Here is a 22,663-nt window from a genome sequence, read left to right as displayed (position 1 = left end):
TTCGACTGTTACCCCTCGAACCCCCGCTGTTGCCGGAACATCCCACGCAAAGTGGGTATGACTTCACAAGGACGACTTGGTATCGTCAAGGACTCGAACTGATCGCAACTGCTTGTAGAAGCAGATCCAACCCGTTATTATCCCAATTGAGATAGACGGGCCCCAAGTTCTAGCAGTACGCAACGCGTTGTGCTCCCAAACATCACATAACTGCAACCTCGCGCCTTGAATATTTCTCTTCGTCATTCGACAGCCTATATGTCTTACATCAACGAGACTATCAGAATCAGATTTCTTTTGCAAGACAGACAAGGAAACAAAGCGAAAATTTTGATTAAACGGAAATCAGACGATCACAAGTGCATGCTCTATAACCATCATATTGCTCGACTGGTCAAATAAAACTTCAATATCATCAGGTGCTTCTACAATGGGTCTCAAGTTTATTCCAGCTGAGGGGGTCCTCGTCTGCCTCCCTTAGGTGAATAACTACATTCACACACGAGCTTCGCCATGGACTACCACCGATTCTTCGGAGGCCATCGAAGCCACACCTTGAGATCACTATACTACGAACTCCTCTCCTTGCACCCATATCCAATTTGCGAACTCCTATCTCATTGAGACAAAGGAGCGCAATATTTCAGCCACACTGTGATTTAGCCTCCAAAAAGTTAAAAAAGGCTATTCAGCTCATCAAGATGAGCACGCACACATTGAATAAGAAGTCCTGGGAGTCCCTATCGTCGACTTTCTCCAACCTCGAAATATCCGTTTCCCAGGACAGTTGCTATGCCTCGGACGAGCTCTCCATCAGTCCAACCAATCCTATCACTGCTGGCACGTCGCTAGACTCCTTTACGCCAGGCCGCCAGGATTCTTTACACTCGCTATTGAAGCCTATTTTGAAGAGGCCGTATTCTGATATTGAGGAAGATGAGGAACCTGAGTCTGGCTACGGAACAGACGATTCTGACTACGATTACGCTTCTGTGTCTGATGAACATGATGACGAAATGTATGCGGTTTCCACATGGGACGAGGCCTCGGATGTCTCCGATGCCATCTCGGAAAACTGCGATGACGATGGTGAATCAGTGGACGGTTCGTTCATTTCGTTCGAATCCGTGGTGCGTTTCGACACCAACGTGCGTTATATTGAGGCGCCAGAGCTTCAGGAAGAAGAGGCCGAGACACCACGAACCGAATTAACCTGCCATGAATTAATGGAAATGGCGAGGGCATCTGGCACTCTTCGCCTGCAGGGCGGACAAGTCGCCGAGTCTGATTTGAGTGACAAAATGCCCGAACATGATGAGCTCAGTGAATCAATCAAACAATGGCCAGAGGAGCACCCGAGTGACATTGTCGACTTGGATAAGAGACTATTCATTGCCTACATTAACGGCATCAACGGGATTGCTGACCCTGGATACAAAGCGCGTCTCCGCGAAAGAATTGACGATATCAGAAAGGGACATGCGCAATCTCCATACATGGAGTCTGATAACGCGCAAGGGGTGTACCTCGATAATGTCCTGAACCACGTCCTGGGTACATTCCGCAACATTATTGTTCAGGAGGAGCTTGACGAACTGGCCACTCTTACCGAGCGAAGGGAAGCCCGGCAACAGACCGAGGCGACTGAAGGGCTCGATCACAAACTAGTGGATAAGATTGAACATCTTCTTTCTGAGAGACTGGCAGGAAATGATGTCGAAATCGGCCAGGATGAGCTAAGTTTTTTCGCTGGCGGCGTTGCTTATGCCCTTCAGAATTGGGCCTCGTATACATCGCACTGAACAGGAGTTCGTGGACCAGAAGCTCTTCTACAATGTTTGATGAATAAAAGCAATGGCTATATGCATTCAATAACGTTATGAGGTTATGTACATAAAAGTCCACGTCGTTTCGGGTACTCGAATATCATTTGCCCTACTTACTTCCATTTCTGACACCCTGTAGCTTGCTTGTTGTGTATTCTTAGGGCAATTATCAAAATTCTAGAGAGGCCTGCTTCTGACACCATGCAATGCAGCCTCGAAGGCCGGCTCTAATCGTTAGACAGGCGGTTGACCAGGTGCCTACCTACCGTCTACCATTTCATAATGCCAGGATGTCCCATGACACAATTTGCATGGGTCAACCCAGACATATTGATCAGTGACTGTTGACCACATGTGGCCAAACACCGTGAAACGCTCTAAGTTGGTCAAGATGGAACGAAGTCTGGCTTATGGCCCGAGGCTGATTCCAATTCAGACCAAGGAGGCTGAAGGGCGCTAGCGTGGTTCAGTCTCATGTAATGTTGGAGTGAGAAGTGAGTTGCGTCTCATGCGTTTTCTCAAAACCACAAGCAGTGATATTTCTGAAGTACTTGTTGGTCGTATAACAATACATGGGGCGGCATATTGATAGTCTTCCAGCTCCCAACTGCGACCCCGAGACGATGCCAACTAGTATCGTTATAAGATAGCAGGACGCTATACTCCCTGGTGAGGACAAAAGACTAAGGCTATTCTTTACGTGCAATGAATGACATTAGAGAAAAACAAAAAGAATATGGTAAGACTGGGAGTCGAACCCAGGCCTCTTGCGAGAGTGCATGACAAATCTAGTTTTCTAGAGAAAGCTAACCAGCTTGAGTGCACCACCTTAACCACTCGGTCATCTTACCATTTTGAGTGGGTGTTTGCGCGATTTTTGAACTCATCAGGTCCCAGGCAGGGAAGATGAGCAACCAATGTTGATAAAGGAGCCCAGGGGACCCTTATAAGTTCGTAATAGAGTAATTCTGGCGTTGCTGATAACTGATGTTTAGGTATGTTGAGAAAAGATTGTCGGGACGAAGCAACTGTTTGATCAGTGCTCTCGGATACGGAGAAAACCACGTGTTTTACAGCAGATAGTGCGCTTGGATAGGTAGCAAGTTGTGCTGTTATTCAGCATAGTAATGGTAAGATGACCGAGTGGTTAAGGTGGTGCACTCAAGCTGGTTAGCTTTCTCTAGAAAACTAGATTTGTCATGCACTCTCGCAAGAGGCCTGGGTTCGACTCCCAGTCTTACCATATTCTTTTTGTTTTTTTTGGTCCCTGGGTCACTCTCAAGTGCCCAACGTTCAATTCAGTCCGTGCCTTTCCAAGACATATTTTAGGACGTGTAGTCTAATCTTAGTCTCAAGTATCAATGAATGGCTGCGATAGCAGTAATCCTCTGCAAATCCGTTTAAGATCATATGCGATCAAGTCAGCCGGATCCTAGATCCCGCATTGTTGGTGCAGTCATCTAACTCCAGTATCAAAAGGTTAACAGAGCGAGTACCAAACTTCAATGGCTTGGTTTGCTGGATCCTACGCAAGTCGCTCAGCTGGTCAGCCCTAACACATGCTTAGCAGCTGGAGACTCCGAAATGATTACGTTTCCTGTCTTGGTGAATTAGCCCCATTATCCGTGTTCTCCGAGGCAGTGAAGAGTCAAGAAGAGTCTCAAATAAGCGAGTAGATCCATGATTAGCAGTCTAGTAGTCCCACTAAGAATGCCACCTCGCCCAGGATAACAACTGTATCGGAGGAAGCGTGCCAATAGAATGGTCCGAATCCACGATCAATATGGTATTCTCTCCGATCTCAATGAGCCATTTACATTACGGAGTAGTTATCAGCTGAACTAGTTATTAGCTGCTCGGCTGCAACCATGGTTCATAAGCTTTCCGGCTAAGTCGCAATCCTGACTACAATTCCAGACTGGGCAAACCGATAGGCCGTTGTTGAGTCTGTGTCTGACTCGTGGATAGATTCATTGGTTAAGAGGCGACATCGCTGATCCACAGTCTGTATTCCTCCAGAGCAAGGCTTGAAGGCGTTCTGAGGACCACGTGTGGCTTACACTGAATGATTTTTTTCTTTTACGAACATGATTACAGCTCTTATGTCATCTCCAGACGTGAGTTGGTGATACGGTCATGCAAAGATAAGACAATGGGAAGTTACTGACCCAGCTCTATGTAACTGCTTGCCTTGTTACAGTCAAGAATCAAGTGTAGATGGTTGATCTTAGAAGGAATGGGACTAAGAGGATCTTCAACTTGACGTGCGATCTATGGAAAATGCAGAGAGTTATGGAAATGATGGATTGCTATTTGCTGTTGCTGGTGGGCCAACCCCATCGCCGTTGTCTAATAGTTTGGAAAAAGAGTTTTCAGCGGATGAATATTACGGAGTGTCTACGGAGCCCACTACCTACCATTCAGAGAAAATTGTTACTTGGATTTGGATTTTGTCATGGTGGAAATGCCGTCAAAGCGAGTCTGGAAGAGAAAAAAAGCAAATAAGATCCGATTGAGCCTGATCCGATGGAGTGCTTCTTATCTTGGCAATGATCTGGAATTCAGAAATTAACTGCAGGGGAGGCTGTATTTCTTCTCTTCTTCTCCTTTTCCCTCCAAATTCGGCTCTTCCCCTGACCCTGGAATCGGGACGCTTAGATGGTGGGGCTGTTTCTGATCCACTGCGCTTTCGTCTTCTTAAATTCGCCCCCATTTATTCTTTCCCTCCGGAGTACGTACCTTAGGGCTGCGACCTCAGGAGACATCTACCCAAGTACTCCGTGTCTCTTGCCTGTAGCACTGCCAACTGGAATAGTGGTAAGTACCATGCAAACCTAGTTGCTTCTCAATTTCCAGTACTGCTCCCGGAGTTTAGTGCTACCGTGACTGCGAAATCCTGATTTACTATGTGCCTCTGGAGGTACTACCAGGTGGACTGTTAGACAATGTACACAAAGTGGCAACAGCCGGTGTCGATCTCAGGGTCAGTCCCGACTCCCGCGTGTTGAGGGAAACCGTATCCAACTCGTGGGCATGTTGGTCGTGCTGCAGACGTAGGGGGACTAAGAGTATCTACGCTGGTTTATAGAAATGTAACCTGATCAAAACTACTTTACAGACGATTGCCATATTGTGATACTTCTGACGTTAGAGCCACGAACTTTATTGTAGTCTAGACATTTGCCATCCAGCATCCATCATTAACATTATCCCTGAATAATGCCTATTATAAGGATAAACATTGTTATTTCCTTCCCGTCGTCTTTCTACTACTACTGTTCTCCACTCCCACTCTCGATCGCAATTCTCAAACCTCAATGGTAGAAAGACAGTCTCCACCTCTCCTGATTTGCATCTTTACCTCCGTGTTCTGACTACCCTACTGAGCATCGAGCACTTAGCACTTGTCAAAACCAGGTACCTAGCGATAGTCCGGGCAAGTCATACCCGTTTGAACTAGTACTCTGTAGTTACCAAGTTCGGAAGACCTCCTGAATTCAAAGTTTCGCCAGTCCCCGGTGCAACTCCAGCTTCTTATTCCCTCTTCCTTCGAGCTCTCTTCTCGCTCCCTCCTCCGAGCTTAGGAAGTCCATTCTTTCGCATACTCTCTTTATCAGGCCTACAGGGTTTCCTTCCTTTCGCTTCTAAGTATCCGACCACTGTCAACTCGCTGGAATGAATAAATCAATAGCTACTCCTTTTAACAACTGACGGGTAGGCTTTTTGGTCCATTGTCCCATCTCCAACACTTCCGTTTGCAGTGCTATTTGCGTACCCATCATGTGTTAGCACCCGCAAGAATATGAGCCCCCCCTAAAAAGCAGGCAGTGCACACAGCGACATTATCTGTCTACAAGGCTGACGAGTACTAATTATATTTTGGCTCTTTCAGAATGATCTAGCGACTCCGTTTGGTATTTTCGTATATCTCTTCAAAGAGGGCCCCTTCTACTCGAAAGCCACCGGAACCGCGGAAGGCCGCCATTAACTGCATGCGATCAATATAAAGAATCATGCAGCACTACAAAGGCCCCGAATTTCCCGAGCTGGCGAGGACACTGTCGCGCTCGCGCAGCACTAGCATGTCCAGCGACTCCCAGCTATCACGCATCCACCTTCTCTCTCCACCACCAGTGAACCCTCCGCCCTCTTTCATCGCATCATCTGCAGCGTCTCAAATCATCACCGCCGACCAGGAGTTTAACACTGCGGACTTTGTGACTAGCGAAGAAGAGAATGGTGCGAATGCGAGCGCTCTTGTCACCCCAGAGGCTCTTTCGGCTTTGAACGGGTTTCTCGACCACCTTCTCTACAACATTCTGGCAACCGCCAAGTCGACCCAGTTGGCATGCATTCGACCGGCGATAGCCGACGTCCTCAAACCTCGACTCGCGAAAGAAGTAGTCTCTGCTGCGGATGATGAACTGCATGAGTACATGGGCGGCGAAGAAGAGGAACAATCTGAATTTCGCGGTGGGCAGACTTCGGGCAATGATTTTGACCTGGTCCGTTCCTGGAAGTTGACTCGGCTTCGATGCATGGTGTACACGAGGTTGGGTGACATGGAGGAAGACGATGAAGACGAGTACATCGCGCAAGACCGGCTTATCGAGTCTGACGATGGGATTCCGCCGAGATTCGACAGCCACGTGGGCAACATCACTCCGGCAGCCGCGATCTTTCTCACGTCGATCATCGAGCACATTGGAGAACAGGCCCTCATCATTGCAGGCGAAACTGCGCGGTCCCGGTTATCTTTGAAACTTAGCGACAATCATGACGAAGTGACCGAATCTGGCGCTGAGCGAGGCAGTATGGATAGGCTAGTCGTGGAGGAACTCGACATGGAAAAACTAGCTTTGAATCCGACCCTAGGAAGACTGTGGCGAACCTGGCGAAGACGTGTTCGTACACGTAGCTTATCTCGCACGGTTTCGAGGGAGTCCTTCCAGCGTCGCAGATTGACTGCTCCCTCTGCGGGCAGCAGAAAAAGCAGCATCGTTACTGTCGATGAACGCCCACCCAGTCTGCCCGTGTCACCGGATGTTGAGCACAGCAAGGAGCTTGATCCAGCATCTGTCGCTCTGCCAATGAGCGACCACGATGTCGAGGAGATTGAGATCCCGGGATATGTGGCTGACTTGGATGGCAGTGAAGTGCTTGAGATACACGAGGTTCGGACCATGCAAGCTGTCCTAGCTCACAAAGTGCGACCTCATAGCCTTATGGTACTCACCCTGGCACCTCCAAAGTCTCCTTCCACAGGGAACTCGCCGGTTACTCCTCTCAGCGCACAGGGTGCCAGAGTTGTTCGTCACGCTCGATCGCGGTCACTACCCAACAGTTCGTACCCCGAAGATGATGGTCCAAAAGATATCCCGGCTTCGCAGGCAAATTCCCCTGCCACAGCCGAAGAACAGAAGCGCTTAGAGACGATGTATGAGCACGATGAGAATGACGAACCAGCGGCACCAAACGGATCAGTCTCACAAAAAATTACGGTGGCACCACAAGTCAAGCAGTTTGAAACAGACTATTCATCCGGTGAACAGAACTGCTCTGCTGTTGTGCAGGATGCGGCTACGGCATCCTCACCGTCGGCGGCATCAGTTGACGCCGCCCCAAGTCAAACCAGTATCACTGACACATCCACGGCATCATTGAGCGATGAGCAAGAGTTTGTTTCCGAGGTTATCGAAGGACATGGATTATGCGAAAAGCCAAAGCTGGCAGCATTGCAGCGACCTAAACGGGTTACCAATAAGGATGCTTCTGAGGATACCCCTGCATCGCCAGCGGAAGAAAAAGCGCCGCGGGCTGTGACTGTCGTTGACCATGAACCGCAGTCGCAAGGGGGAAGCGCCAAGCTATCCCGCCCCGCCGGCAGCCCTGACTCCTCCAAGACCGCTGATGAGGACTTATCAGCCGTGCAAGCCCCTCCTGCCAGGGCGTCTGATTCTACCGCGGACGGCAAACCCTCAAGAATCGCACCGGTGACAGCCGAATCCTCTAGAAAAGAGGTCACCGAACCGGTTTCCACAGCCGGAGAGGCCATTCTTCCTGAACGTGCGCGGACTCGGCCCTTGCCCATTCCCTTGACCTTGAACACCGCAGGCCAGCAGTCTGTCGGGGCAACGAGTCCGGGATTAGCTACCCCTGGCAGTTCTGGGACCGAGCGTGCAGCCGTTCAACGGGTATCACGCCCCTCAACCTCGGTAGCCTCGTCTACTTACACAAAATCACGCCGGTCCGACAGTTTCGGCAGCCATCGGGAGAAGCGTCCCGTCACTGCCGGATCGACTACGTCGCAGGTTTCGAGCAAGCTCAAGGGCCTTATTAGTCGCCAAACCGACTCCGCTACGTTCCTCGTTCGCAGCTCCTCAGAAACCAGTAGAGCATCCGCTGTCACCCATGACTCAGCATATGATGATAAATCGGGATTGGATGAATTGATCCAGAGCGAGGAGACGATCCATTATACCCTGACACCCAAGAACATGAGGGATATAGAGGTTGGTTCAGACTGAAAACCCTGTTTTGCAGAACCCCATAGCTGACGCTTGAAAAGAACTTGGACTCCCCCAGATGGCAGCCTCAGCGATCACCAACCGCGGATTTGGCCGATTTTCTTAAGAATACTGGCCCTCCTGGAAGCGAAACACCTAGGCCAAGGACATCCAAATCATCCTCTAGGGAAGCGACCGACTTTCCAAGGGTATCGAAGTCTATGTCGTCCGAGAGGGCGAAACATATACCCATTCAGATACCTAGCATAGCTCCCGAGCAGAGAGACAGGAAGTCCCCCCGCAGCGGCGCTCCACGTCTGGAAGCCCGTTCAGCTGTGGCACCACGAGGGCACGAGACAGCCGAGTTAATTGAATTTCTTCGGGAGGGACCGTCGAATATCGGAGCTCACCAAGTCCCACGCACAGTTGCCTCGTCCATGGACATGGACGAATTGAGACAAGGCGCTCCTTCTGTTGCTAGCACACAAGGAGGCTCAATGGCTACTCGGTCTCTTACTTCCGTCGGTTCTCGTACAGCCCTTCTCGAATCCGCCAACCGTTCAACTGCACAAGGGGGCTCAGTCAATGCGGCCAATCTGGCCAGCAGTAGGGACTCTACCGATCCTCAACCTGCACGGAAGCAACGTCGGGTGCGGGATCCTTACGCCATTGATGACTCGGACGACGACGAATATCTTGAAGAGCTTCTAGAACCCTCGAAGCCTAAACGGGAGGAAGAAAGCCTGATGAATTTCCTGCGTAATGTTCCTCCGCCAGAGGCTGAACCCCAGCCTCGGGCCTTGAATATGCCTACATCGAAAAGTACTTCCACAGGACTTGGAAGTGCCTCAGCCATGAAGGCACGGCTTCTCCGAAATACTTCCTTTGACAAATCCCTTTCCGGGAAATCCTCGAAATCATCGCTGCGTCAACAACAGGAAGGTTACTTGACGGGACAGTCGAATTATACTGTCAAGGTTGGCATGGAGCGCAACGGAGGAGCAAGTCATGGTGGGTACGGGTTGTCCACCGTGCCTGAGAAGCAGACCGAAACAAGTGCATTAGCCAGCTTTCTCAGAAGCACCGGTCCGCCGGAGCCTCCTGCTGGTCGGCGACCCTCCTTGTCTGGCAGCAGAGGCAAAGATCCGAGTAGCTTCTCCCGTCTCTTTGTTCGTCGCAAGAAAGTGGAGGTTTGAAGCATGAGATTATATATACCCTTTCTTCTTTAGTTTTTCTCCCGTCTTGGTCTAGATCAGTCTTCCAATCCCTTGCGACTATGAAATTTTTATATAGTTGGCAGATGACATGTGTCTTTGAGCGTTCTAAGCCAGTGATGAAACGTTCCTTGCATCTTGTCCTTTCTTTGTGATACTCCTTGCAGTGATATGCCTACGATTTCTTCGCGCATGCAAACTTATGTTGGCTTTTCTCGTGTCGCACTCACTTGGCTACCTCACGTGTTCCCTTTCCTGTCTCATTCTCCGCATCTCTACTCTCTGGACTTCTTGAGGGAGGTCATGCACTGGAGTACGATTGTATATATAAAGCTTTGGGTGGCCAATATTCTTGACGGTTGCCTGAGCCAGTACATTCTTTCTATCTGAGCAAAATATTTCATATCATCCGTGATTCTATCCACCGTCAGCCATCAACCGTAGAGAGACTCGTAGAGCGTTGACTGCGTAGTCAACGTTTCAGTCGGACCTTCGTCCTCGAACAATTCCATAGAAGATGGCCTGATAAAATCAGTTCAATGTCTTCAACCCGAAGGCATAAGAATACCATAGTTTCAGGCGAGTCAGTTTGATATGACTGGAGGATGCGGAAGATCTATAATCCGGTCGCTCTCCGTAGACGCGGCGTGGCATCAATAATGTTGTAGAGCCCCATCGCTGCTCAAATATACCGACAGAACAAGCCACAACCTCCTTGTCGACCAATTTACTCATCGACAATGGGCAGCTCCTCACAATCCAGCACGAGGACACTCCTCCGTATCTTCTTCCTGCTGCTTGTCCAGCTCTCCTCCGCCTTGAAATTCGACCTGCACGCCAGCAGCGGGCACAACGAGCGATGTATACGCAACTTTGTTTTCAAGGACCAATTGGTCGTCGTGACTGCTATTGTGAGCGGGCAGAAGGGTGATGGGCAGGTTGTGAATATGCATGTATGTTGATTCTTACCACTGCCCTGGGATATTTTTGGGGTCGGGTCGTGGGAGGCTACTTCCCGGCTTCATTTATTGCTGTTTATCGGGTTTATTGCTGCGATGCTTACTGGTTTCTGTCCTATAGATTAAGGATGCGCTTGGGAATGACCATGGCCGGCCTAAGGATATCGCGGGCGAGACTCGTCAGGCATTCACCTCTGTTGCGGATACGGCGTTTGATGTTTGCTTTGAGAATAAGCTGGTTTCTCACCGTGAGTTTTCCTTCTTACAATACTTAGCTGCGCATGATATCCAGCTAGACATTTTTGACTCGGAACTGACCTGAACGTGCGCAGACGGTGTTGCGAACCCGTACAAGTCTGTCGAGCTCGATGTCGAGATTGGCGCCGACGCCCGTGACTGGTCCAGCGTTCAAGCTGCGGAGAAGCTCAAGCCAGTCGAAACTGATCTCCGTCGTATTGAGGAGATGGTGGCGGAGATCGTCAACGAGATGGAGTACCTGCGGGCCCGCGAACAGAAGCTGCGGGATACCAACGAGAGCACCAACGAGCGCGTGAAGTGGTTTGCCTTTGGCACTATGGGAATGCTGGTTGGTCTGGGTGTTTGGCAGGTCGTATACCTCAGGGCCTACTTTAGGTATGTTGAGCTCCCGTGTTGCTCTTTCGGTCTTGGGGAGTTGATTGGTGTCGTGGCTAACGGCTGCTCTTGTTGCGAACAGGTCGAAGCATCTTATCTAAGGTCTTGTCGTGTTGTGTTTTGGATCCCCACCTGTCATGTGGACAAGACTGCTCATGATTGATTCTCCGTTGAATTGCATGACAGGCACGGAGTTTCAGTTGCATTTGATGGTTCGGCCTCGTGTACGTTCAGGTATATTTATGGTGCATTGCTTCGATTTCCGTACTTATGAAATGACACCTGTAATGAATAGAAGTGCTTCCGGTGTGTGCTCTTGTTTCGTAGTACTATATCACCTAGAAATGAGCGTCTCACGCCTTCGCCTTGACTGTTCTGGGGTTTATGACATGAGATGCCGCTACTTGTACCGAGTGATCGTGAAAGGGACGTGGCGATGAGACCAAGCAGTTGCGACATGCAGTCGCATCTGAATACCTCAAATCCATCTAGTTGACACATTACATCCTCGCTGTCAGTAGTGACCTCAATCAATTTCGATTTATACTCGGGCTATTTCTCGTATACCGATCTCATTTGCATGTTTAATTGATGCAAACGGTGCAAACAGCACCCAGCATTGCCGCGGATGATGTCAATTCCGTGTCATTATTTAATGTGCCTACATTGGACATTGGGCTTTATTGACTAGAGACACTCCCTGTCAAGCTTCTATTTCAAATTCGTCTTGAGTAGGAGCTTTACAATGTCTGCCCCACGGCTCATTCAACGCCTCTCGCGGCCCTCAAGGTCGCCCTTCTCTCTCACAGCAACAATTGCCCGCCGCTCCTTCGGCAGCTCGGCTGTTCGTCTGAATGATGGCGATGGGAAGGATCGCGCGCCCTCTACAGCTCCGGAGCACCGCAAATACCAGACCTCGAGGCCTCCAAACCCAGCTGTGCCTCATTCGACTTCGACCATGACCAATGACTTCCCCAGTGTCGGCGAGAGGACCCCGCCTCCGGAAGTCTTGAGCTCCGTCGATCCGAACTATAAGCCGGTAGATCCTTATCCTGGCCGTGTCGAGCATTACACTGGTGGTAGACAGCAGCCCGGTGCGCAGAAACCGGAGCTTGGTGTTGGGGAGATGGAAGGGATTACCTTCAAGGTTGAGCCGCTCAAGCGAACTGGAGAGGACCCGGCGACCATGAGGGCTCGCTTGCTGTGTAAGTTTGGTTCTTGCTGTTCGCCTCTGCCGTCCCGAGGCTAATGGAGTGATAAACTGCAGACCAGAGTAGGAAGCGAGGTATTCTCGAGTCGGATCTGCTGCTATCTACATTCGCCGATGTCTATCTGAAAAATATGACGCCAGAACAGCTCCAGGAGTACGACCGTTTCCTGGACGAGAATGACTGGGATATCTACTACTGGGCTACGCAGGACCCTCCGTCTGCTGCGGATGGCCCAGCCGAAGATACCGTTACCGAGACGTGGAAACGCACCGGAGCCAAGAGTGGTGAGTGGAAGCAGACCGTTGGTGCTTACAAGGCTGCGTATAGGCCTGTTCCCTCCAGGTGGGCCGACTCGGAGGTCCTCAGGCTTCTGAGACAGCATGTGCGCGATAAGAGCGCTGTGGGATTCCATGCTGCGAAGAATAAGAAGACTGGCGGTTCTGGGCTGGGGAGAATGCCCGACATCCAGGTCTTTGATAAATAGGCTTTGACTGTTACTACTAATGGGAAGATCAAGGTATGGCACCAAGAGTCGGATGTGCGTATTGTATATTTCAGCTTGTACTATAGTATGCCTTGAATATGTTGATGTGCTCTGCTTGAGATATCAACGCCTTCGCAGCATTGTCTGTACTGGTATCTCATGGTATATGACTTAGACGCCGGCGTATGCTATGTTGCTGGTGGCTGTATGCTCAAATTGGTCAACCCACAGAATGCGTAACAATCATCAAGGAACTGGATGAATGAGCTCGTTTCAACCTTCTGATTGCAGTTATGTATCACGATGTTTACTGCTGCTCCGACCAATCTGTATAGTTCCTCCGGGTCATGTGACTCGCTTAGGCTTAGGGCTTGTGGACCACACAACCAGCGGCAGAACGGGCTAGTTTAGGGCTTAGGCGGGCAACGTTGGTTCTGCTCCTCCATCCTCGAGCGCTGCGATTTTATCTCAGGCCCAGAGTCAACGACAATTGCTCCGCCCGCGTTCATCCTCCTCCCTCCTCTCGCGGCCCCTTCATCGTCAATATGGCTGAGCAGATGGTTCTTCGTGGTACCCTTGAGGGCCACAATGGCTGGGTTACTTCCCTGGCTACCTCTCTGGAGAAGTAAGGGAATACCGAATATTCGAAAAAATTGCAAGAAAATCATATGCCGAAAGGATGAAGAAACGTTTGTTTTGGAAGACTTTGGGCATTGATTGAGCACATGGACAAATAGATTCTGACTTGGATGTTTCGAATAGCCCCAACATGCTGCTCTCTGGCAGTCGCGACAAGACCCTGATCATCTGGAACCTTACTCGCGACGAGCAGGCCTACGGTTACCCCAAGCGCAGCCTCGAGGGTCACTCCCACATCGTCTCTGACTGTGTATGCTACCCGAAATTCCATTGAGCTTAGAGAGAGTCCAACGACTGGGGATCGCTGGTGGAGGAAGCCAAAAAGAAATATGAGGAGATTGGCTGACCGCGTGTGTGTTTGTTCCCTGCAGGTCATCTCCTCCGACGGTGCCTACGCTCTGTCCGCCTCTTGGGACAAGTCCCTCCGCCTGTGGGAGCTCGCTACCGGCGAGACCACTCGTACCTTCGTTGGCCACACCAACGACGTCCTCTCCGTCTCCTTCTCCGCCGACAACCGCCAGATCGTCTCCGGTTCTCGTGACCGCACCATCAAGCTGTGGAACACCCTCGGCGACTGCAAGTTCACCATCACCGACAAGGGCCACACCGACTGGGTTTCCTGCGTGCGCTTCAGCCCCAACCCCCAGAACCCCGTCATCGTTTCCGCTGGCTGGGACAAGCTCGTCAAGGTACGTTTATCCGGTCTTCCCTGGCGCGATGTACACCCGAATGCGAAACTGTCTGCCCAAATGATGTTTTGCATAATACGTATTTGCTACTTCAGAGCCTTCCACGGCCATGAGACAAACAATCACCAATGCCCTGATGGACACTTCGCAATTTTGCTCTTTTTACATGGGACCAGCTCATTTATTTCCCTGGGAGATTAAAGCTAACACGACGTACCCATTAGGTTTGGGAGCTCGCTTCCTGCCGCCTCCAGACCGACCACATCGGTCACACCGGTTACATCAACACCGTCACCATCTCCCCCGATGGATCCCTCTGCGCCTCCGGTGGCAAGGACGGCACCACCATGCTCTGGGATCTCAACGAGTCCAAGCACCTCTACTCCCTCCACGCTGGTGACGAGATCCACGCCCTCGTCTTCTCCCCCAACCGTTACTGGCTCTGCGCCGCCACCGCCAGCTCCATCACCATCTTCGATCTCGAGAAGAAGAGCAAGGTTGATGAGCTCAAGCCCGAGTTCATCGAGAAGAGCTCCAAGGCCCGTGAGCCCGAGTGTATCTCTCTCGCCTGGAGCGCTGATGGCCAGACTCTGTTCGCTGGTTACACTGACAACAAGATCCGTGCCTGGGGTGTCATGTCGAGGGCATAGATGATTGACGAGCGTTTAGGCGGAGGAGAGGAAATCCATGTTTTTTCTTTGTTATAAAAAAGAAAGCGCTGGCATTGGTTGGAATGTATGAGCCATGAGCAATGAAGCACTCCGGGCCTGGGCCCAGGGTTTTTCTCCGACATGTCTAGCTTACTTGATTCGTCATAAACTTCGTACGTCTGGAATCTTGTCAGGGTCGGCATGCCGAATGTTCTAATACCAATTTAAAAAAACATACTATAAAAATCTATTTATATTCCTACTCTTCATCGTATCATTGCCTTTGGCAAAGCACAGCGTGCGGGACTGCATCTACATGTTACGGCCCTCTAGCCATGTGCCTGACTGTCGATAGGCAGCAATCTCGAATTGTTTTCATTTTTAATACTACTGTACAGTCATGAAATGGCCTCTTTAAACACGAAAGATCACTCATTTCTTCAATTGCGCCAGAGCTTCATCCACATGGGCGGCATTCTCTTCGAGTCCCAACCCCCGAGCCAGAGACTTAGCCTCCTTCCAATACTGCTCGGCTTCCTTCCGCTTACCCTGAAGATGGGCAATTTCTCCCAGGTTATACATTGCCGCGATACAGGACATATCGCATTCTTCGTCACGGATAGGAGGCTGCAGTTTAGCAGCAACGTCTAGAGCCTTCTGCGCCCACTGATTGCCCGAGTCGATAAGCTGTTGAGGCGCGGCGGTAGACCCACGGGAAGGAGTCTTCTTGTGCAGCTCACTGGTGATCGCGGTGGACACGTCGGCGAGCAGCGTCACCTGCTTGCAGGAGGGTGTGCTGCCCTCGTCTGTGCGCAGGAGGTCCAGCGCGCGGAGCAAGAGCGGCATGGCGAGCTCATTCTTCTCCTGCTTTAGATATGTCTGTCCCAGATCTGTGAGTGCAGTGGCGATCTCGGAGAGGTTCAGCCAGGCTGTGCTGTCGTCTTGCGAGGCACTCCCAACGGGGAGTCCGAGTTCCTGGCGACGGCGGAGCTCTTTCAGACACAGTTCCACCGCGGCTTCCTGGTAGCTTTCGGCCTTCTTCTCGTCCTGGATGTAGTCGCTTGCGTACAGCTCTGCGAGCTTCATGTGGATGCCGACAACCTTCTTCAGGACCTTGTCTCGCTGGCGGTCTTCGTACTCGTCCAGCTCCTTCATCTTCTGATACATTGCTAGCGCGTCCGGATCGTCGATCTGAATCGACTCCGTCACTGCTTCGGCTTCAGGCTTCTGTGCATCCTTCTTCTTTCGGCCGTCTTCCACCCACTTCAGGCACTCGGTCTTTGTGCGCTCGAGAACCTGGATGGCGGGTTTCGCCAGCCCGGCCTTCTCAAGCATCATCGATACCTGGAGATGTATTCCTACCATCTCATCAGAGAAGGGATGCATGCCAAGCTCGACCGCCTTCCTCAAAGCCTCCTTGTATGCCTTCAGCGCCTTGGCGGGATTGAGATCAACTTCAGTGTAGTATACGGCCGTCCGGAGCGACTCGGCGACTGGAGGTGGAAATTTGTGATACTGCGGGCCGACGCGTGTCAACTCCACGTAGGATATATATGCGAATATGGCGGTGGCTCCGGCGAGGGAGATAATGGCGAGAGGGAGGAGGATGGGATTCTTGCGCCAGATTCCTTTTGACGCTTCCTGGAAGCCGCGTTTCATCCGCTGTCCATAGCTAAGATGTCGGCACTGAGGACGCACATGTTGTAATAAGGAAAATGGTGTTTGCGAATGTCTTTGAAATGATGATCTGGTGCTGTTTCCAGGTTGACATCTGTTGGACGCCGTGCGTGTAGAGAGAGCTTTGTTGCATTGTAGGTTTCTCGGCCTCGAAATGAAGGCGCAGGCGCGCCGTGATGCTGCATTAAACATTGTGCGATTTTCTGTATGTCGTCAAATCATGAACGGGCACCGATTGGGAGTTGGAATGGTGAAACTGTGGTGGAACGCGATCCAGAAGCTGCGACGAGATAGACTGAAATTCAAATCATCTATCAAATCCAAGAGTTCTAGTGGTCCGAGCTTCTCCGCCTGCGGACATGATATGACGTCGAAGTCATCGCTCAGCGCCAGCACTATCGCTCTTTCAATATCCATTTCATCTTCAGAAAATAACTATTTTCTATAAACGCGCGCAATAATTCCCTGGTGTAGGAATATTGCGCATCCAAGATGTGTGGACGGTATGCCCTTGGAGTGGTGCGTAGCCCGATCATCCCAGTGCTTCTTTGTCTAGTGCTGATCTTATCGCTAGCGGATGGCATTTGTCCGACGCCGTCTGCAGGAGCAAGGCATGCAGGTTGACGAGGTCCCCGAGGATGATGAAGTGAGAGAAACATACAATTTTGCACCAGGGTCTAATGGTGCTGTCTACCGGGCCGATGTCTCTGACCGCGGGTTCGTTGATGACGAACAAGACATCGCAGACCGCCCACAGGAGCCGTCTCCAGAAGCTGTCGACAGTGTAGAAAAAGATCGTGATAGGAAATGGAGGTACAAGATTCAGAGCATGAGGTGGGGGCTCATACCATTTTGGACGAAGCGGAAACCCGATTACGGGTCTCTGATGCGAACAATCAATTGTCGCGATGACTCTTTGATCGAGGATCGCGGAATGTGGACATCCATGAAGCGGAAGAAGCGATGCATTGTGATATGCCAAGGCTTTTACGAATGGTTGAAGAAAGGACCTGGAGGTAAAGAAAAGATCCCCCACTTCATCAAGCGCAAGGACGGGGATTTGCTGTGCTTTGCCGGACTATGGGATTGCGTGTCGTATGAAGGTATTCAATTCTACCTGCTGTCTTTGCGATGTTCGCCGTCCGCTGACCTCCAGGTACAGGCTCGGATGAGAAGCTTTACACATATACCATCATCACAACTTCTTCGAACTCGTACTTAAAATTTCTCCACGATCGAATGCCAGTGATACTTGAGCCCAACAGCGAAGCGATGAAGATGTGGTTGGATCCCGAACGGACAACTTGGTCCAGTGGATTGCAGTCCATTCTGAAACCGTACGAAGGAGAATTGGAATGCTATCCAGTATCCAAAGAGGTCGGCAAGGTGGGAAACAACTCGCCCGACTTCATCATTCCGATCAACAGCAAGGACAATAAGAGTAATATCGCCAATTTCTTCGCCAATGCGAAGAAGCAGAAGGGTGGAGCAGTCTCTTCCGCCAGGGATGAGGACGCCAAGGAAACCTTGCACTCTGCCGAACAAAAGGTGGTAAAAGATTCGGATGAGCCGCGCAAGACTCAAGACAGTCAATGGAGTGAAAATAACGCTCCGCTGCCAGAACCGGGCGTCAAAAGAGAGTACCCTCCGGACGGCGATGACATTGGCGATGAAGCCCCGAAGAAACAGAAAACCGAGCCAGGACCTTCATCCTCCCCCGCGCAGGAGCCGAAGACTAAGCCTGAGCGGAAGACGACAACATCGACTAGAAAAACGCGAAGTGCGACGCACAACGACAAGCCTATGAAGAAGACAAATGGGAAGACGACTGATGGTTCTCAGCGAATCACAAACTTTTTTCAAAAATGACAACCACATGTGCACCGGCATCATGATGGTATGCCTAGTGTTTCTGCACCGTTCAAAATCAGGGAAGGCGTCATGGTTTGCAGTATGATCAATTCAGCCTCAACACGCGCAGACACTGCCACTCCAGTGCGGCATAACGCTTGAATCACCTAATGAGAAATGAAAGTAACGAGCCAACTGTCCAGTAGTTTCCATATTCAATGTGTTCACACATGTGGTATTATAGTACAAGTGATATCATGGTGTTACATAGCTCAGTATAACTTCCGACTTGAAGCTGAGGTTGCCCTACTGTAGCTCATGTAGTCTTTGAACCAGCTTCTCTCTTAGGAAAGGACTCAGTCCGAGTCTGCAGCGCCACATGTCAGCTTCAAACTAGTCAAAGGGCGAGGGAACTTACATTCCGTCCCTAGTGACGATTCTGTAGGTGCCTGTTTCCTGGTTAGCTTGAAATCGAGCCAAATTCGTCTGATAAGTATGTAACCGTACCGCTTGGCTGATAATTCCCATTGTCCCCGACAAATTTCCCGTTCGCGTCAACTTCTAGACTGCCGAAGATATCCTCGGGCCTGCCAGTTCGTTAGTGGTTCAATTGGACAACTCGGCAAAGAGGATCGCTACCATGCAATACGACCATACTCCGGGGGTCTCCTGCTGTCGGACAGGTGTATCCAGCCGCCTCTACCAGCAGAGCCGACACCACCCTGGCCACTGGCTCCTCCACTAGAGTCCTTGCTTTCTCGCCGTCTTCTGCCACCCTGTCCCGTCATTAGGACACCTCCCGAGCTTATATTAGCCCCGGAGGTGGAAACCATAACTTGAGCTTGAGAGATAGCGTCCGGATCTTTGTGGCCGTACTCAGAAACGACCTCTTGTAGGATCTTCAGGAAGTTCGGATTCTCCCTGAAGGAGTCCGTTGAAGGAGGTAGCTTGGATGTGACGCCAATGGCTGTTTTGGGATTGACAGGCTCCGAAGACAAGAGCGACAAGGTATGACTTCCGCTCTGGGGTTTATTCGAGAAAACATACTGTGATTGTGAGCTCGAGGAATGGCAGACACTCTGGTTGCCGAGCTTACGATATGAGGATTGCCTTCTAGGGTAGACACTGTGCGAATCTGGGACCATCTCGCTAGCCTGAGCGGCTGTCGCGTAAATGACATGGACAAGATCATATTGTAAATATACCGCGGAGATCGAGAAGCAGTCAATCGGTCTGCGCAGAATTATTTGGAGCTTCAATCGCTCCTTTGCCTATGACGCTGTCGAGACAAACAAGACAAAATCATGTGATCCCGCGGAGTCCATAACGGCAATTTATTGTAGGTCTTGCGATGTTGTTCCATGTCTTTCCTCCCATTGACGATTTTGCTGATGGCTTCCTTTCATTCTTTATCTGGATAATCAAAAATTCTCCTTTCAGAATCTTTCCCGTAGGATGCCGCTGTTTTAGTGATACCTTGACGTTTCAACCGTCGTTTCCTGCGCATCCCTTGTAGCATGGGAAGTAAGCATCGCAGCCTTAGTTTGGTTGTTGATTGTATCTCATACTTTGCATGATACCCCAATTGATTATAAAGCAGTCATATCGAGTGGCTGCTAGTTGTTCCTTAAATGTGAACTTTTTTTTATCATCAAATAACGGACAAATATGGCGACCCCCTCTACCAAACAAAATCCGGGAGCAACCCCAACCCACTTGACCTCTTCTCCTCGACCTACTGGCGCGCATATGGCAAGACCCATAGCGCATAAGTCACCCTCAACAAGGACACCATCAGCATCGGGTCATGGCCATGGTCATCAGCCAAGTGTATCCTCTCACCAATATGCTACACCTCTCGCTGCAACAACAGGCATTGAGGATACTGTCACCTTCAGTTCACCATCTGCCTTGCTAGCGCTGGGTGGCTACGGTGGAATCAGCCCATCTCCTGCCGGTCATGATGCCTTACTTGTTCCGAGTATGAATGAGCATGATATCCAGGCGCTGGGAATGCAAGGTATCAAACTAGGATCTGCTCGAGATAACGACGAAGAGCGGAAAAGGCACATTGAAGATGTTGTCCAACTCCTACGGACTCGCATATCAGGCAGATCAGTCTGCAGGGAGGGAATTGAGCGTCTAGTCCAACTCGAAAAATTTGAATCTATCTGGCAGGAGGACAATATCAATATAGCCGGAAACTTTGTTGACCTTGAGATTGAATTTCACCGCGGCCAGAACGTGGTGAAAGACGTCAACCTTAGCTATGCCACACCGGATGCTACAGATGGCGAACGACGGGAAGAAGCTACTGCTGTACTGAAGCGAGATCTTGTGCAAAACCCGGAAGATGGAGAACGGGGCTCATGGAAGTCTTTGACTGGATTCCATGGAAACCTGCAGTGGCTGTCCAAGCATGACAGACTCAGTCAAGAGGTCAATTGCTTTGAGGCCATTGAAGGCCTTTACCAAAGTCTGCAGCGGGTATGGGATGAGGAGAAGAAGCTCCCTCAATTCTCGGGTGTTTACGAACATCTATGCGCTGGATCCATTGGCCGACCAAGCCTTCACAAGGGAAGTCGACTCGGACTAAGCTTGGACTATTGGATCCACCGAGCGAAGGTCTTAGACGCGAAGCACGCGAATTCACCTCCTGACGCCATGGACATTGATAGACCAGCTAATCGAGCGCTTGATGAAGTTGCAGAGCCACAAAATGGAAAATGGTTTGTAATGATCGAATGCGAGGAAGGCTATCCGTCACTTCGCGTGTCGAAAGAATGGGTGGACTCTGCTGTCCTCACAGTGGTCAACAATGCTGCAAATGGCACCTCCTCGAATGAAACTGCAGCTTCAGATATTGCAGTTGTCAACTGGGCTGACCCGCCTCCTACCCTAAGCTCCGGTGGCTCAGACGCAATGGCACTTGATTCGAACATGCTGGGCTCCTCTGCAGTGAACCGCCGCTTTGTCGCTCGAATGGAGCCACCTCTTGATGTTCCGATCCTGGCAGCTTCAGACATTTACAGGCATCTCGGCATTCAGCTTCCACACGAATTCCGAATGGTCACCTATGACGGTCTGCTAGTTCCTGGGTGGTCACCTCTGTCAGCAACAGGTGCAGTGGGTCTTGGCGCTGAGGATATCGTTCAGCCCGGCCGCAAAAGGCGCAGAACGTGTGTTCAAGGCTTCGACCAAGAAGGAAACCCCTGCACGAAGCATCATAGCTACACTTTTCAGGCGTTTGAGTCGGTTGCAGGGCGGACGATGCGTGACATCCCCTTTTCACATCCGCGGCAACTTGCGGACGTTTTCCCAGTAAGTACACGCTGCGCTTGCGCCGCACTAATCTGCTAACACTTGTGCGCTCTCTAGATTTTGCGTCAGTATGCATTGCTTGCGAATCTGATTCACAAAATATTTAATTCGCCGCAAAAGGACGACGGGTCAACAAAGGACGCCGAATCAGTCACAGAGGGGACTCCTAGACAACCGAATACCTCAAAAGCGATAATGCCGACAAAGAAAAACAAAGTGATCGTTTTGAGCAATAAAGATCCGAATGAGCAGAAGCTTGACTTCTTGTTGAATGGAATCAACAGATCAAATGCTACTGCTATCGGCTCAGATAAAGACATTGCAATGTCACCATCAATAAGTCTGCGTGATCCTGCTGCAAATCAGGAAGAGATCAAGGTAGATGTGACCTTACGGACGCAACTTGGACAATCGCCAGTCATTATGTTACTTTTCACAGTGGAAGATCCTCGCTTGGCTGGTTCTCCTGCAGAGACTTTCCTGAGCAAAGTCTCTATCAGTTTGGAGATTGGACCTAATGGCCGCATTTCAGTTGTGGACATGACTGGACTGCTAGATGATGAAACGGCTGCGGACAGTGAAAAGGGTGCACAGAACAGTGAGGCATACAAGCTGCAACAGAAGATAGCCAAGGTGCTGGAAATCTCCCAAGACATCGGCATATTGGTAGAATGGGTTGCGCGGTGGGTACGGCAGCAGAAGGGACGCGGGTGAGACCTATGACGAATGGCGGAGGCTTTTAAGTGGAGAGCAGCGTCTAATCAACCTGTCGGTTGGCTTGCCGTCGAATGCAGGACCTTGACTTCCGCGTTGCAATATACTACTGCGTGCCGGGTGATGGAGCTGCATGCATAGCACTAGCCTTAGTGTTGCCATAAGGAATCCTCACAACAGGTACTGCCTGACTGCTTCAAGGCTGCCCAAGATCGATCCACTCCGCGTCTACTCGACGGTCCCAGTTAGTCTGTTCAAGCAGGAGGTGCGCGAGCCACACTTGAAGCTG

At 50.5% G+C, this 22,663-nt stretch overlaps 7 protein-coding genes and 2 non-coding genes across 9 annotated transcripts; 6 read left to right on the top strand and 3 right to left on the bottom strand.

Moving 5' to 3' along the window:
- Positions 1-701: 701 nt before the first annotated feature.
- ALT_5753 (uncharacterized protein) lies at positions 702-1,802 on the top strand (the record flags this gene model as incomplete). Its single annotated transcript, XM_033554470.2, has 1 exon — positions 702-1,802. The coding sequence occupies one exon, from the start codon at positions 702-704 to the stop codon at positions 1,800-1,802; it is 1,101 nt and encodes a 366-aa protein (XP_033410361.2).
- Positions 1,803-2,563: 761 nt separating this feature from the next.
- ALT_t109 lies at positions 2,564-2,677 on the bottom strand. The gene is made up of 2 exons: positions 2,641-2,677; positions 2,564-2,607 (listed from the first exon to the last, which is right to left on the bottom strand). It is a non-coding gene; the product is annotated as a tRNA-Leu (tRNA).
- A 278-nt stretch (positions 2,678-2,955) lies between these two features.
- Positions 2,956-3,069, top strand: ALT_t108. The gene is made up of 2 exons: positions 2,956-2,992; positions 3,026-3,069. It is a non-coding gene; the product is annotated as a tRNA-Leu (tRNA).
- A 2,770-nt stretch (positions 3,070-5,839) lies between these two features.
- ALT_5752 (uncharacterized protein) lies at positions 5,840-9,528 on the top strand (the record flags this gene model as incomplete). Its single annotated transcript, XM_033554471.2, has 2 exons — positions 5,840-8,338; positions 8,395-9,528. The coding sequence occupies 2 exons, from the start codon at positions 5,840-5,842 to the stop codon at positions 9,526-9,528; spliced, it is 3,633 nt and encodes a 1,210-aa protein (XP_033410362.2).
- A 758-nt stretch (positions 9,529-10,286) lies between these two features.
- Positions 10,287-14,811, top strand: ALT_5751 (40S ribosomal protein RACK1; the record flags this gene model as incomplete). Its single annotated transcript, XM_033554474.2, has 9 exons — positions 10,287-10,499; positions 10,627-10,753; positions 10,838-11,138; positions 11,874-12,343; positions 12,406-12,818; positions 13,202-13,458; positions 13,596-13,722; positions 13,844-14,161; positions 14,386-14,811. 9 exons carry the CDS (start codon positions 10,287-10,289, stop codon positions 14,809-14,811), a joined length of 2,652 nt encoding a protein of 883 aa, XP_033410365.2.
- Positions 14,812-15,243: 432 nt separating this feature from the next.
- Positions 15,244-16,470, bottom strand: ALT_5750 (TPR domain protein; the record flags this gene model as incomplete). Its single annotated transcript, XM_033554475.2, has 1 exon — positions 15,244-16,470. The coding sequence occupies one exon, from the start codon at positions 16,468-16,470 to the stop codon at positions 15,244-15,246; it is 1,227 nt and encodes a 408-aa protein (XP_033410366.1).
- Positions 16,471-16,980: 510 nt separating this feature from the next.
- Positions 16,981-18,357, top strand: ALT_5749 (SOS response-associated peptidase; the record flags this gene model as incomplete). Its single annotated transcript, XM_089599957.1, has 3 exons — positions 16,981-17,007; positions 17,063-17,591; positions 17,645-18,357. The coding sequence occupies 3 exons, from the start codon at positions 16,981-16,983 to the stop codon at positions 18,355-18,357; spliced, it is 1,269 nt and encodes a 422-aa protein (XP_089455834.1).
- Positions 18,358-18,645: 288 nt separating this feature from the next.
- ALT_5748 (uncharacterized protein) lies at positions 18,646-19,531 on the bottom strand (the record flags this gene model as incomplete). The annotated part of the gene is made up of 5 exons (XM_089599956.1): positions 18,646-18,706; positions 18,758-18,788; positions 18,847-18,926; positions 18,997-19,385; positions 19,436-19,531. 5 exons carry the CDS (start codon positions 19,529-19,531, stop codon positions 18,646-18,648), a joined length of 657 nt encoding a protein of 218 aa, XP_089455833.1.
- Positions 19,532-20,007: 476 nt separating this feature from the next.
- On the top strand, positions 20,008-22,374 carry ALT_5747 (RNA polymerase II mediator complex middle subunit MED1; the record flags this gene model as incomplete). The annotated part of the gene is made up of 2 exons (XM_033554478.2): positions 20,008-21,660; positions 21,718-22,374. The coding sequence occupies 2 exons, from the start codon at positions 20,008-20,010 to the stop codon at positions 22,372-22,374; spliced, it is 2,310 nt and encodes a 769-aa protein (XP_033410369.2).
- Between the last annotated feature and the right edge of the window lie 289 nt (positions 22,375-22,663).

Source organism: Aspergillus lentulus, assembly GCF_001445615.1.
Source record: "Aspergillus lentulus DNA, contig: Alt09, strain: IFM 54703, whole genome shotgun sequence".
Classification (NCBI taxonomy): Eukaryota; Fungi; Ascomycota; class Eurotiomycetes; order Eurotiales; family Aspergillaceae; genus Aspergillus; species Aspergillus lentulus.
This window is presented reverse-complemented; position numbering and strand designations above follow the sequence as displayed.